Source organism: Triturus cristatus, chromosome 6, assembly GCF_964204655.1.
Source record: "Triturus cristatus chromosome 6, aTriCri1.1, whole genome shotgun sequence".
NCBI lineage: Eukaryota > Metazoa > Chordata > Amphibia > Caudata > Salamandridae > Triturus > Triturus cristatus.
In genome coordinates this window covers 220,034,124-220,050,477 of record NC_140589.1, presented here as the reverse complement: position 1 = coordinate 220,050,477, position 16,354 = coordinate 220,034,124, and the positions used below count along the sequence as shown (strand labels likewise).

The 16,354-nt window shown below is 41.0% G+C and overlaps 1 protein-coding gene across 1 annotated transcript in view; it reads left to right on the top strand.

Annotated features, from left to right (window-relative positions):
• The window catches only part of LOC146816676 (adhesion G protein-coupled receptor F5-like), a 956,016-nt gene that overhangs the window by 635,884 nt on the left and 303,778 nt on the right, over positions 1–16,354 (top strand). Inside the window, exon 12 of the mRNA XM_085610571.1 lies at positions 6,026–6,178. Coding sequence (XP_085466697.1) covers positions 6,026–6,178 — 153 coding nt within the window. The remainder of the gene's footprint in view (positions 1–6,025; positions 6,179–16,354) is intronic.

Sequence of the window (16,354 nt, the reverse complement as noted above, 5' to 3'; positions counted from 1 at the left end):
ATCAGATTTTTATTTCTTATGTTTTCGAAATTTACTACGGTGATAGTATAGATTTTCTGAAATACAACCCAATGCGTTGAATTAGCACCTGAGCGTGAATTTTAAGATTTGATATTCTATTCAAAAGGCTTGGATTGCAGACACTAACTAATGTTCTTCTGCCACAAGGTAATATTTCTGTGGGTTGCTGAACCCAAATTTACTGTGGGACAGCAGGTTACCTCACACTCCACATCTTCTGTCCTCAAACTTTGACTGAGGCATCTTGTAAAAGACTGGGGCAGTGGAGGTGCAACCGGGGTCAAATGATGGGGATGCAGAGACTGCCGTCCAGCCATACCCTAACACACCAGCTTCACCCGCACCCTGCACTTCAACATCAAACCGCAGGAGAGCCACCACCACCCTACTGCCCTACTTTTTAGATAGTGAGGGTGAACAATCCACAGTGGTAGACTCCAGCACAACATTGGCCAGCCTGTGAGAAGCCACACGGACATCATGGCTAGTGCTGCTGGAACACCTTCCTTCTATGGTGGCCTTGAGCCATCGTGTGTATGCAGTGCCTGTAGAACAAAAAAAATGACGGGGTCATTAGAAAGCAGCAGCTCCTGACCAAGGCAGTTGAGAAGGGACATGACTAATCGCAGATGTCAATGTAGCATGATCACAGGGCATTCCATATAGGCCACAGGCAGTTCATAGCGTGCATTGACACTTTCACACAGTCAATCAACCGCCTTGCAAATGTCTCTTCAAGCTTGGCCAGACGTACTGTCAACATACAAACAGACATGTCCCACTGTTGCCAGGATGTTGCTCTTGGCCTGTTGCAAGTCACCACAGCCATGGAAAGTATACAGACACACAGCCTGTTTCTGCCACACATACTCCATCCACCTGTGAGTGAGGAGGGATCAAGTATAAATGGTTTCTCTCCACAGTAACCCCAACCACCAAGGCTAACACACCACCATCCATCAGAGTATGACATAGCATCTGCCATCCGAACCAACACAGCGGAGAAGACCACCCACACAAAAGGCCGCAAAAAATACCTCTATGTTGAATTCATGTTGCTACCTTTTTCCTATTTTCACACTTGTATTGAACTATGTGGAATTATGTTTATCCAGTTGTGGTAGCCGCATGCATTATAGGGTGGCCACTGAGTTGTGCATCAATCATTTTTCATTTGTGTCACATCTTTTCTTCTGTGTCATGTCTTTTCTCACCTCAGAAGTAGTTTTGTGTAATCTCAACAAGTAGTGCATGTCCCTCAGCCACATGTGTTCCATCCAGCTGCCCATGTGGTGGTTGTTGGTCATTATCAGATTCATCGTCAGTGTCTGGCTCAATGGTGGCATTGCAGAATTCCCTTCTCATGGCAAGGTTGTGCTGGATGGTACAAGTTGCTATGATCTTGAAGCATGTGTGTGTCTTTTAGAGGAGTGCTCCACCTGTCTTGTGTATGATGCAGAGACAGGACTTCAGAATGCCAAATGTGCGCTTAATGAGTGAGCGCGTTGCCCTGTGTGCTCTATTGTCCCGTCTCTCACTTGGTGTTCTTGGGGTCAGATAAGGTGTGAGGATCCAGGGTCTCAATGCAGAGACACTGTCACTTGAGGGCAAGAGGGGGAATGTATAAGCTCTCATCACACATACACTCCTGGCCAGTGCCTTAATTGCTTCTCTGGATATCTTACATAGCAGGAAACCATCTCCTAACTCGCCCTGTGCCAGCAGGGTGTTAAAGCCACTGTGCGGAAGATGAAGGAGTCATGGCTGCTCCCTGGATATCTGGTCACAAGGTCAGTGATGACACACGAGGCGTCACACACCATTTGCACTTTCAGAAAAAATTTGCTCCTTTTGTTCTGATAGATGTGTTCTGTGGTGGCAGGGGGACATAGGGGTATATGTGTCCCGTCCACAAAACCTTTAATTAAACATACATTAAACTTTGGACATGCTTACAAGTCTTATAGACCACCTATGCACATCAGCATTTCTTTATTATCTAAACCCATTAAGATCTGGGGCATGAATCAACAGAAAATAATATAAATTATTAGTTTCATCTGTGAATTAGCCCTGGCATTGTCTAGGAAAAGATTACCACAAAAGGCAATCAATGTAGTGTGGGGAGTCTGCACTGGTCTTACAAAAGTAAAACGTGTCATTTATTGACACAAATATTGCATCACTGTACATGCTTATTTTTCCTCTAGTTTGTTTAACTAAGGATGGTTACCTTAGATACCAGTGTTGGTGTTTTAGCTTTGACACTGTAGAATTTATGATAGCAAGAGCAGACATTGTAAACCCCTGAGCTGCCCTAATTAAATATCTTAGCAAAACTCATCTAAGAGCATGTTTCTTTTTCAATCCCAGTTTAAAAACCATTAAATTGAGGGAGTGGGAGTGATTTGAGCACCCATCTCATTTTGAAGTTGCTAAAATCACTGTTAAAATATCTGCTCCTTAGAGAGGTATGATCTGCATCTGCAGCAAAGCAAAGTTTGGACGCAGTTCCCTTAAATAGGACTTGCTTCCCATTTATGGTCCATGGTGCTTGACACAGACGCATGGAAGCGTTTCTCTGAAAGATAGCCACCTTCCCCAGAATTTCTGTTCCTTTATTGACTTTCCTTCTAAATCTGTTTAGGCACCAATAGACACAAACAAGCAAACCCAACCCAACTGCTTGAAAACTATTTCTTAACCTCTTCAGTGCCCATGACGAGATAGTCTCGTCATGGAGCACGGTTGCGCTGTGCCCATGACGAGACTATCTCGTCATGAACCCCACCCACTAGTGCAACGCCCGGCACAGGAGGGGGAAAGGGCGTGGCACTGAAGGGGTTAAAAAAGGCGTCATGTCTTAATTTAAACAGAGGGGAATAAGTCACCTCATCACAACAGGGCTAGCAGTGTGCAGAAAAGGCTTTTGTGTATGACTTATTGAATAACAACTTTTCATTTTATTAGGATATATGTCCTTAATTTATTTTGCATATCGATAATACGCAGTTATATCAATATACATAATTTGATCATAAATAGTGACTAAAATAGATACAAAAGACAAATAACTATATAAAATTACAGAAACCCCTACAAACCAAACGTGGATATCATAAATGTTCTAGGAAATAAGCCCCACATTTTCATAAATTCTTTTCAACAACACACTCATTCATTCACTCATTCAAACACATTGACGAAACAAAGACAGGACTGGTCAATTCCACATGTACCCAATATTCATAGAAACCATGACTAATCAAACATATAACAAAACAATTTTTTGTTTATACAAACTATTTCCTTATACAATGCTGTATTAATATGGGCCATTACTGTTGGCGTGTCTTCTTAATTGTTTTGTACATTTTTAAATTTAAAAAAAAATAAAACCAAGAGCATGTGTTGGCATCCAGTCTTGGAGGAAAATTGCGCCAGTTGTGTTGGGAAAATGCCCTGACGCTCGTTTCGATTTAAGACCCGGATACAATGATCACACATTCTTCAGGATGCTTTAAAAATGAGGTGAGGGGGCACCAAAAATACAGCGCCAAACATTTTCTGCACTGTAACACAAGCCCGCATTGGGTATGGAGCCATTCACAGGGAACAGCTTTGTTGTACTTGTATGGATAATGCATTTAGGATTGGCTTTTGATGTGTTATGATTTATCAATGGCAGCATTGTAAAGGAATTGCAAAATAAACTACTGCTTGCAATTCATGAGATCAAAACAAACATTATTTCAAACAGCATTTAGAAGAAACTGGCTGCACCACAGAATTCTCTGTGGGGGAGTAAAGCTTTCTTTTAGCAGTAAAAATGAGATTTTTAGAGGAGTGGAACTTCTGTACGACCTTTGTGTGAAATATGTGCAAGTAGCCTACAAGTGCAGAGAGAAAAATATTTCTCGGTTTGTTCTGTCTCACACATGTCTTTTTCCAGTATATGTGAGATAACTGTGTGCCCTTTTCATCCTATACACTTCAGATAAGGTGAGAACATATACAAATTTACAAAGGCCTCAATTGCGCAACCTAATATAGCAAGTAAACTCTCGAAAGTATGAAATCTCCAGCAGGCATTATATGGTTTTTTAGCATAGACTGTGAAGTTCTCATATAGTCCTGTGCGGGATAAATTGCACCTGAGCTTAATTACATTAAAATGCACAATTTCTAATTTGTAATAGTTAATTTTGTAACTGTGTTAGGTCAGTAATGTTCTACACTAGTCAGGTGTTTAGAAAAGCCAGTTATAATTTGTGATGTACATATTTTAAGGTATGGATCTTCCTATGAGGGGCCCATTGTTTTACTGCAATCCAGTCAGTCTATCAATAGCCCATGTATGATTTTACATAGAAATCTGAAACTTATTTGAACAAGAAATGCAGTTAGATACTGCCTTTTGGGCAATATGTTTTGGCTGAAATTCCCATTAGAAATGTCCAGGGTTAATTGAAATGTATATTTTCTATTTGGTTGCTTCTAATCCTGTGTTGTGAGTCTGCATGCTTGTGTAAAAGCATGTCTTCATTTATATAGTCATATTTATATGGAATTTTATCCCACCCGCTTGATTTCTGTACAGGGCAAGAGACTGTTACAACTTGGGGTGTTGGTTGATTGAGGTATAAACCTTAGTCAAACAGCAACCACAATCCTAGTCTAGAAAGTGTCAGGCAAGTCGTAAATTAACCTTTGCTCACCCTATGGTAGCTTGGCACAGAGCAGTCAGTCTTAACTTAGAGGCAGTGTGTAAAGTATTTGTGCAGCACTTCAAAGTGTAAACAGTGAAAGCACTCCAAGAAAAGATACTACACTGAGGTAGAAAAATTGTTCCGACTTCAATTAATAAAACAAGACCAAAATGACACAATAAGTAGAACTTAAGATATTGATTTTTAAATGTTTCAAGTAAAAATAGCGCTAAGAAGCTTAAAGCACTAAAATGGGATACCTGGTTGTGTTGGACCAGGACAAAGTCAAAAGGTCATGTCAACCAAGATGGAGCATGGGCCAGCTCCTGGGCCCCAGTTAGGCCACTGAACAAAAGTACCTTAATCTCAGGTTGCGGAGCGTTGCATGGCTTCGGGTTGAGGATCCGTTGTGAAGCAGAGTCAATTTACTTGTTCCAAGATGCAGCAAAGAAGCGGTGAGAGATCTTGATGCATTGATGTCAAGGAGCCTCTCAATGGGGCTTGCGTTGTGAAGACCAGTGTCTAGGATGCGTTGTGCAGTCGAGGCGATGCCTCAGCTCCGATGAGCAGGGAAGCTGCGATGCTGACTCTCAGCGTCATTGTAGAGGCAGCCATTAATGTGGATGCGTGGACCGTGGGCCAGCAAGAGCGTTGTGCAATTGTGGGTCCGATGGCAATGTGTCAAGTTTGATCTACACAGCAATAGTGATGCGGTTGTGCCAATCCACACAGCAGTGGTGATGCATTGGTTCGCAGAGGAGGTATGGGCTCCTCTGCAGCAAACACCTAAGGCCCACTTTTAAGTGCCCAGGACTGAGGTGGCACCACTTTGCAAGGCAGAGTCACAGATGGCAGAGTCCAGGTGCAAAGCAGGGTAGTTAGAAGTCTTTACATGCGTCCACGATTTTTGTGATATACCACATATTCACTTTTTAGGGAATTAATATGATTTCCAGGTGAGATCCTCTTATTTTTTCTTTAAATATGCACGCTCGGATTGATATTCTAACTGATGTGTTCAAAGTCAGTAATCGTGTACATTCTGCAAGGAAGTAATGCCCTCTTTCCTCGTCCCTATGCCTGTGGCCTGGAGGAAGCTACGTAGATGATACAAATGATGGCCCAAACACTCAATTATGAAGCTGAAGTGTTACCTGTAAGATTTTGTGCAAGTCAGAAGTTTGTATTAGCTGGTGAATTTATATGCTATGATAAGTGTGATTTCCGTTCTACCTTTGGTTCAAACCACTTAATATATTACTATATTAACTACTACTATTGTCATTTCATTCTAGGTACCATAACTACTGTTAGCAATTGCCAGAATTTTAACCTCCGCGCATATATTTCTCCATGCCCAGCAGAGATGTCAAATTACAGATGTTGGTGTTCCAGGGAAGCTAGTGAACTTATCTCAAACATAATAACAGTTTCATTCCTCAGAAAAGGTAAAATGTTTATTTGTAAGACGAATATGCTGATGTACATACCATTTTATGTAAATATACTTTCCAGATGTGATGTTGAAACTTATGTTGATGAAACAACTGATGATTCTGAAACCTGAGCTGGGAAATGTTAATCAAATATTGGTCCAAATAATAAGGCTATTTGAAGATAAAACTAAAGCTTGGTACACAATAGTACCATTTACAAGTGCAAAAAATGTGGTTATGATTTACAAAACATTAATCTACATTCAGAACTGGATTTACTTGTAGTTACATTAAATCAGAATGGCAGAATTTTAAGTGTGAGTAAATCTTCTAACAGGGATGAGGTATGTGTGTGTTTCATGGAGATATCATCAACATAAGGTATTGAAAACCTACACATTCGCAAACGTTGGGCAACCCACAATATTGGGAGGGTGTAGAATAAGGTTTTTACAAGTGCTTAATTTGTAAAATAAAAATAAAAAGTGCCAGTGCTCGAAGCTCTGTTGAGAAACCTGTGACCACCTCATGCTTCCTCTTTACTTCCAGACACTCCCTACCCCTTTATCTCTCTCTTTCAAGTTCCTGCTTTCTCCCTTTGTGATGATTTTTCCATTGGTCTCTTCCTGCATCTTTACAATATGAGTGTTCACCATCGATTGTCTCTGCTTATATATGATGCAGAAAAATAGATACTGGTGGCCCCCAGCAGCAACCACTGGCTCAAATAAGCATTGTTTTTTACACAGAAAAAAATCCTTTTTGGGGGTGGGGTGGTTGATGAAACTAAGCAAGTGTACATTTACACATGACAAAATTGAAACAAGAGGGACAAATTTGGAATTCACATAGAAGTTCAAAACTGGCATTCCCAGGAGGAATAAATGAATTCTTTCTTTCTTTTATAATATGGTACGCAGAAATTTACTCTCAGTAAAAGTAGCATCTGACAGAAGCATATTTTGTAAGCATGGCCCTATACGCCTATTGCTGAGTGCCAAATGTGTTTTGTTTTTACAATGCTGAAATGGGAAACAACCACATCCTTCATTTTAGGAATCGAAACCACGACCCCCCTTTAAGCTTTTAAAATAGTGAAGCGCAATGTCCTTGGGTAAATACAACAGGGAAAAACAAAAATACTGAGGAAACCAGATAATCAGGAACAAGAAAATGCAATCGAGTGCAATCGAGAAACAGGTAAGTGTAAGACGTAAGAGATAAGTTAAGGAATGGGTAAAACATAAGTTAAGGGTATGGGCACAATCAAAAAGGCATGGATGGCAGCAGTTAGAAGGGGACCCCGATTTTAAAAAGAAGCTAACACCTGTACAACATTTTAATAAGAATCAAATAGTAACAATTACACAAACAAGAACTCAGAAAGTCACCCCAATAAATAACACACATTTCAAAACAACATTATTCAAATTGCGAATGAGATTAAATCAGTAGCCATAAACATGGCTCAGGCCTGCCACTGCAGATCGTGTGTGTGCAGTTTTAAACTCATTTCAACCTGGCAAATTCACCTACCTGCCAGGCCCAATCCTTGCCTTTTATTACATATGTCACCCCTAAGGTAGGCCCTAGGTGGCCCCATGGGCAAGGTGCAGTGTATCTAAAAGGTAGGTTATTTACTTTTGAATTTTACATTTCCTAGTAGTGAAAATCTGCTAATTTAGTTTTTCACTACTGCAAGGCCTATCTTACCCATAGGTTAACATAGGGATTGCCTTAAAATATCTTTTAAGTGTAATTTCCTAGTAGGGGCAGATGGAAAATTGGAGTTTGGTGTCTCTAGACTCACACATCTATTAAAAAAGTTGTTTTCTTAATTGCATGTCTGAAAATACCACTTTTAGAAAGTTTTGTCACAAGGGGGGGCCATTATCTGCAACCAATGTGGGCCTCGCAAACTATAAACACAAGACAACAGGAGGTGGCTGCATGATTCGTACACGGTTTTACTCATAGTTGCGTGAAATTTTACTGAATAAACATGGCCTCGAATTCTTTTTATACATTTGATTTGGGCACATTTTAAACTTCAGAATCGTTTCAAGAAAAAAACAAAATACCAGCAATTAAATCTCAGATGTGCAATTTTGTCAAAAAGCATTGTACTTAATGTGAAAAGAAAGGATGTATATTCAAACAAATATGATCAGAAAAAAGGGGGGGAGATAGAGGTATACGCTAGGTCCACCCTCCTAGTGTAATGGTAGACCAGTAAAACCCAAGATGTTGGGTAAAGGACCTAGCAAAAGGGAAGGATTTTCACTCCAAAAACATGCTAACGTATACTAGAGATTCCTAACCCATTACAGCTAGGTTTTTCCAGTATCTTACCCCGTTTTTAGACAAACCAACTAGGAGCAAGAATAACGGTATTTGGCCCACTAGCCAGATAATGGGCTTGATAATATGCCCTTGAGAAGTCCCATAGAAGCCCATGTTCTGCTGTCAACATGGGCTTCTATTGGAATTCTCTGTGGCATATTATCAAGCCCATTATCGCCGCTTTAGCAGCAGTTTTCTGCCGCTAAAGCAGCGATACTTTTAACGCCTTGCTTGATAATATGCCCACAGTGTTATTAAGGGCGTCTGAGATGTTTATGGGCCACTCACTGAGCCGCAACTTTTGACTCCTCTACTCTGACGACTCTGGAGCAGCATTTGCCTCTTTAGGCAATTTCGTTCTTGCGGGCGACCCTGTTTTGAATTCTCCTCAGTATCGGGTGACAAGAGTGCTGCATTGATAAAAGCAAACAAAGCACGGTGTCCTTGGTATATCTTCTTCTTTAGACAGAACAGACCGGGTCAGATGCCATAAAGTGTTGCAAACCCTTGGCAGCTACATCAAGATCTACTTTTACTGATGATCTACCCATCAATGGCGTAAATATTTGACAGTAAAGACAGATCTGCTGGAGTATGAAGAGTACAAAGATATGGCCTGACTCTCTCCAGGAACTATTCTACTATTCTACTACTAAAGTTCTCACCTTTATTCTTTATTTCTTTAGCCTAGATAAGGCTGAAATCAATCATACACACTCCTGAGGAAAATATAGGATGTTTTGATTCCTTTAAAAGGAGGTCTCTTTTTGTGTCTTTTATACTTATTTGATGCAGTCTTAACTTTTTTGGGCACAGTGACTAGCATTCTGTCCTTCATTTGCACCACGAATATCCACATTTATCGCCTACTGCATTTAAGGCCCCAGATAAGGGAATCACTTACCTGTTAAAGGATCTAAAACAGAAATGACTGGGAATGCCTCCTGGTAAAGTGACTGGTAAATCTGCAAAACAGCCCCTCTATTCTGACGCTCTAAACCAGGGCCGCTCCACCTCAGAAGTTTGGAATATCACTCCCTTGACTCAAAAATCATCTAACTCTATGATGGTAACTGCACCAGACTCTATTATGGAGCGGATACTCCAGGAAATCTCTGCTGTAGGGCGAAGCTTGGAGGGAAAGCAGACGTCCATATCTGCTCTTACAGATGAGACTAAATCCATACACGAGCACATCGCATTGGTCCCTTCAAAGGGGGAAAAACGTGTGACCACACACACTTATTGTTTGCTGTCTGCGTCACGAGCAGCCTTGCCAATTAATCACTGTGGGTCGTGCCCATAATCCATACACATTTGAGGATCATGAGATTCAAGTGGCAGCGAACTTTTCAAAAGAAACAAATGGACGCCGCAAAGCCTTTCTCTCTTTTCGACCCACTTGCGTCAACTAGGCATGAAATATGGCCTCTTTGAACCAGCAAGTCTGCAGATTACTAAGGATGGCATCTCCAAAGAATTATTTAATCCAAAAGATCTCTGACAATTCTTATAAAATCTTACTACTCAAAATATGGATTGTGCTGTGTCTATACCTGAGCTTCAATCTCCACTTCCATCACTCAACTCTAAGACGTCTTCTGGTGGAACTCGATGCAACCCAGGTCGGTCCCAAAAGTAGGGGAAGAGACCCAGACCGAAATGCACGCTCCCTGGGGGATCGAGCACAGGTCCTTCAAGCAGTAGCTGCTCTCACGCAGGAAAGAGACAGGGACAAAACAAGCTCTCCTCTAAAGTCCCCTTCATCATCTGAAAAGGGTGTTTCCTGAATTTTGACTCACTATTTGACTGATTAATATTGAAGAGCTTATGGAAGGAAACTACCTTATTGTCTACCGAAGCCACTATTGGATCAGTACCTGAATACATACTTATGCTGTTATGCATTACTTGCTTTATAATGTCCCGATTTTACTCTATTCCCTTTCCCAAACCCTTCCCTCCCTCTTCTCTCTCCTAACATGCATATATGATAAAGTTTAACTATTCTCAAAATTTTACTTGGTTATACTCTTCGTATTGCAAAATTTTATATGACATGAATTAAGAATGTGACTATATACTTGAATTCCTGCTCAAATGTTGTACATTATATACTTCATAATGTTCTCTTTCTTTTGATTTCCTTTTTCAAACACTCTCTCCTCTCTCCTTCTAATAAGTATTTATGATAATATTTGACCATTATAATATTTAACTGTAATAATATTTAACTATATTAATATTTAATTTTCATTAATGTCATATAAAACCTGCTTAATTGTTCTCCATATCAGATAATTTTTAGATGGCATAGACCTTTTTTTATCTCTTTTTATCTCCCTTTCTCTCCCTTTATTTCCCTTATCTTTATTTATCTCATTTTCTTTCCCTTTTCACCTTGATCCCTTCTTCCCCTTTTGATACTGCAGTTTTCTGATATTTATCTCTTCCCCCTGTCTCTTTGACTTCTTAGCCGATCATTTACATTATGAGGTGAATACTCGTATTTTCATACTCCCAACCTAGATAATGGCATTATTATAGCATAGGTGTGTATTTTCAGTTTTTTCTATTATTCTATTGATTTTGTGGCTAGATGGGGCTCCTCCAAAGCGCATAACCTGAAAGTTTAGACCCGCAGAGAGAAGTCCTATCCCCAGTGCTGTGTCCTTTCTACACACGCGCGTTGCTATTTTTCTCTCTCTCTCTCTGTCTTTCTCTTTCTCTTTTTATATAAATATCTTCCTTAACTTTCCTCTAGTCTCTCTAGGATATTGCCTTTATTCTTGGTCTTTTTTCTTTGTCCATAGCTTTCTTCGTTCTCTTATCCAGTCCTTTCCTCCACCATACTCCCCTTACATACATTTTTCCCTTATTTCTACCCACATTTATCCCTCATACCCTCTCCTTACCTGCGCAGCTTTTCCTCTCTACACTACTTCCGTCCTCGCCTTTTCCTCTATAATCTACCATTTCTCTTTCCTTCCATCAGCTCATTAAAAAAATTCTCTTGTTTTCAATGCATTCATGGCTGCGAATGTCTCTACTTCCTTTTCTTCCTCTCACCCACTTAGAATTATCTTGTGGAATGTTAATGGTCTCACGCATTATATTAACCCCTTCCGTGCTAATGAGGAGCCCAGCTCGTCATGAGTCACAGTGTAGCTGTGCTCATGACGAGCTGGGCTCCTCATAACGGCCACGGCCCGCCCACGCGCGATTAATTCCCCACCTGTGCGGGAGAATTAATTAGTGGGCGGGGTCATGACGAGCCCAGCTCATCATGAGCACAGCTCCACTGTGACTCATGATGAGTTGGGCTCGTCACGATCATTGGGGCGCCGCGGTCCATACCCCTCCCCCCGCGCCGTGGGGGAATTACCCCCACGGCGAAGGGGTTAAACAAAAGAAAGTACTCTCTTACTTACAAACGAAAATAGCTGATATTGCCCTTTTCCAAGAGACACACATAGATGCTCAGTAATCTTCCAAGCTTCGACGAGATTGGGTGGGAAAAGTCATTCATTGCAGACTAACAACCCAGTCTCCTTCAGCCACAAAAATGTGGAGTGGCTATTCTCTTGCGCAAATCCTTACCTGTCACTACTGTCAAGACCTGGGTTGATCCAGACAGTAGATATGCCTTTGCTAAGCTCAAAATAGGAGCTAGAACTATCTGTGTTGGTTCAGTATATCCTCAAACAGGAGCTAAATGATCATATCTTTTTAGTCTCAATAGCTTATTAGTGGAAATTGGAGCATCCACTTATATCATAGGGGGGACTGAAATCAGGCTCTTGACACAGTTTTAGACAGAACAGGTCCTTTTGAGAGGTATAACAAAACAGACACAGCCTTATTGAGAGATATAACATCTGATCATGGACAGGTGGATCATTGGCGCCTTTGTCACCACACGGACCTGGGGTGCACCTTCCTATCTTCTGCCCACGGCACCCAATCCAGGATAGATTATTTTCTTATATCTCACTCGGTAGCTGCAATCACTAGTGAATCACGTATATTAGAAGCTACTCTCTCCGATCACTTTTCGGTTCTTCCAGCCCTTGACATAGGTTTAGTCTCTCCAGTCCGCAAACCATGGTGTATGAACATCCAGAGAAACCGCTCACGCCAGAGTAAGATCCAACTGCGCTCTCATCTTTCTGACTACTTAATCAATAATAAATCATCAGTCACTTCCTGTAGGACCATTTGGGGGGGCTGTGAAAGCAACTTTTTGTGGACAATTAATGAGAGATGCATCTGAAGCCAATAAGAAAGCATCTCTTCATCGTATTGAACTTGAGGATCAACTTATTTCCCTCACGCGCCAATATTTCTCTCATGCCACAGTGCCCAATGACTGACGCCTAGAGCTAGCCAAAATGGCATTCAATAATTTATATACCTCCAAAGCTGAATATGCCCTTCAACGTCTAAAAGATAGGCATTATGAATAGGGAGAGAAAGCAGGTTGGTTACATGCAGCACAGTTGAAACAGCGAGAAGCAGCCATTGCTATCCCTGCCATTCGGTCGGAAACGGGTGTGATTCTTACTAAACCACAAGACATATGAAAGACGTTTGCATCATTTTATGAGAAACTTTACACTCCTGAGACTCCTACAACTGAAGACCAATCAACTGCCTATCTTGTGGCTATTGACCTTCCACACCTCACAGAGGAAGGTAGAGATTTACTTAATGGCGACGTTACCAAATAAGAAATTGCTGCAACCATTGTCAAATTACCTTACCACAAATCCCCGGGAGAAGATGGTTTCCCTTTGGAATATTAAAAATTGTCTGGGGTTAGAAACAATTGATACTCTACATTCCGCCTTTTATGAGGCTGTTCAGACAGCCTCATTAGGCCCTATTTCTAACAAAGCATTAATAGCGGTCATTCCCAAGCAGGGTAGAGATCCACTTGCCTGTGGTAGTTATCGCCCCATATCCCTCATCAATAGTGATGTAAATGTTTTTGCAAGCATTTTGGTGGCACAACTTCGCAACTCATTCCTTTTCTTATACACCACACACAGGTTGGTTTTGTCACAAGCCATTCCTCTAGAACTCATCTTCGTACATTAGTTCACATTTATGGACTACAAAAGAGATGACAGAAGATGCAGTGTCTCTTTCTATGAATGCAGCAAAGCTGTTTGACCGCATTGATTGGAGTTACCTCTTTGCTACCATGAAACGCTTTGGCCTAGGGGATCAGTTTATTTCCAAAGTCCACCTGCTATATGAGAATCTTATAGCCTAGGTCAATTGTGGAGGATTTATCTCAGACCATTTTCCAATCTGAAGGGGTACCCGTCAAGGCTGCCCCCTCGCTCCTCTTCTATTCCTACTGGCGATGGATCCCCTTGCTTCCCTTATCCGCCACTCACCACAAATAAAGGGTATACCTATAGCAGGTGGTATATCTAAGGTATACCTATATGCAGACAACATCCTCTTTACTTTAAAAGATCTCCCTTATTCTTTACCAACCGTGCTGGAGATTATCGCTAGATTTGCTACCCTTTCCGGTTATAAGGAAAACTGAGAAGTGAGGCACTTCCGCTATCTTCAGGCACCACAAAAGCATCAATTGATGGATATCGCTTTTGCTGGAAGGTGTCACAACTGAAATACCTTAACATTTTGATTAATAGAAGCTTAGAAGGACTGTCTCAGACAATCTATCACTCCTCATAGCATAAAGGTAAACTGATTTTGCCAAATGGTCTCTTTTAGGTTTTCCATGTGTTCAAACTGTTAGAATGGTAACTTTACCTCACTTTACCTGCGCTCTTGGAATGCTTCCAATTGTAGTTACCCTGTCTACACTCCCTCGTGTAGACACCCGTATATGAGCTTGTGTCTGGGGATCTATGCGTCCTTGTTTAGCTGCTGCCAAATTAATGGCTCGTTGCACCCACGGAGGTTTGAGCTTACCATCTCTGGAACATTATTGTTTAACTTTACATCTCTCACAATTAGCCTATCCATTTCCAGGCATGACTCATCCTCCATAATGGGCTCATCCTCCACAATGGGTCACAATGGAACATTCACTACTTAGTTGTGTTGACGGTGTTGAATTCCTATATGGAACCCGTAACCCACGAACATCTCCTCCACACCCAGTGATGCAAGCTACATATCAAGCATGGCACAGAGTACACTGTCTACTAAGGGTCTCTTATCGCTTGCACTCCAAAGCCCCACTTTGAGATACTGAGAGCATCCGAAATAAGGGTTGTACGCTGGTCTGGAATTCTCTGCCTATTTCCCTATAAAAAGAATGTAATTTGCTTAAATTCAGGAAGCACCTAAAAACATGGTTATATTAGTACACCACTACTCTGTCACCTCTGCTGGTATGCTCATCTAAGCGCCTAGACACCCCCGGGTATATATAGCGCTATATCAATTCTTCATTTCATTTCATTTCAATTGGATCAGTTGGAAATCGAGAGGTATTCAAACATTAGACCAACTAATATCAAACGGAGAGTTGAAATCCTTCGACCTACTCCGTGAAGAATTTGAACTCCCATCGCATCAGGTCTCACGACATTTACAATTACAGCATTGCTTGAGTGATGCTTTGGTCCTTATCCCTGGACGATATTGGATTATCTCCTTATTTTGGGACGGCACAAATGAGTGATGTCGGGAGTGTATGGTGTACTAACTACTCACTTATATTCACAACCACTACACAAATCTCTCTTCGAGAAATGGCAGGAGCACTTACACATTACTATTGAAGAAGATGTTTGGCCGGATATGAAAGAAGCCTTAGATAAGGGTACAAGGGAAGAGCGTTTGAAATTCTGTCTTTTTAAAACTTTACATGATTGGTACTAGTCACCTTTGAAATTGCATCGAGCAGGATTATTATCACACTCCAAGTGCTGGAGATGCTCAGGAGTTTGTTGTGACCTTCCTCATATAATATGCAAATGTCCTACTATACAAAGTTTTTGGGCTCATGTAGGGACCACCCTGAGTGTAACAATTCTTCTTTGACTCCCATTCACCCCTTCCATCATCTTACTGCATGATCTTGGAACTTCTCCTGACATTACGCAACCACAGCGTCGCCTTTTTCACACTGCGCTCTCTACAGCCAAGATTTGTATTCTAAGACAATGGCAGCCATCTAGTCCCCCTTCGCAAGAAGACTGGATAGTAACAATGATTCAGACGGCATCCCATGAACCGGTAATATATCGATTACATGAACAAGAGGAAACATTCATGACTCCTGAACATTGTTCTCTTTCCTTGCTTCTTATTGTGCACACACCTTCCCTCCCCCTTCCCCTTTCTTACCTTTTCCCTACCCTCCATCCTTTTCCCGTTTCCCCTATTGCTCCTTTTCCTAAGCTCTTTCTCACAATGGACACGTAAACGTCAAACTTTCTTATTTATAATAACTTCTTCAGAGACCGAGGACTAGGCCATGACCAGGGCAGCTATTACCAGGACCATTGGAGGCTGGAATACATGAATCACTCAATACCTTTAATGATCATCTCCAAATCTGTTCCTCATATCCATGATCCGCTCTATCTAATTTATACTCTCAATATGAGCTATGAAAGATGTGGGTTACTATGTATGCTATACGCAATATACCTTTCTTCTGTCATTTGCTCCTCCTCCTCTTTCTGATCCTTTCTTTTCCTTTCCTTTTTTCTATTTTCCTATTTCCCTTTTACTCTACGTAATCTCTCTTTTTAATAGAACACGAATACTTATATTATTAGGAGATCATTTTATGTCCAACACATTGTTCAGCATTTATATTTATATATTTGTATAATTATCTTTTAA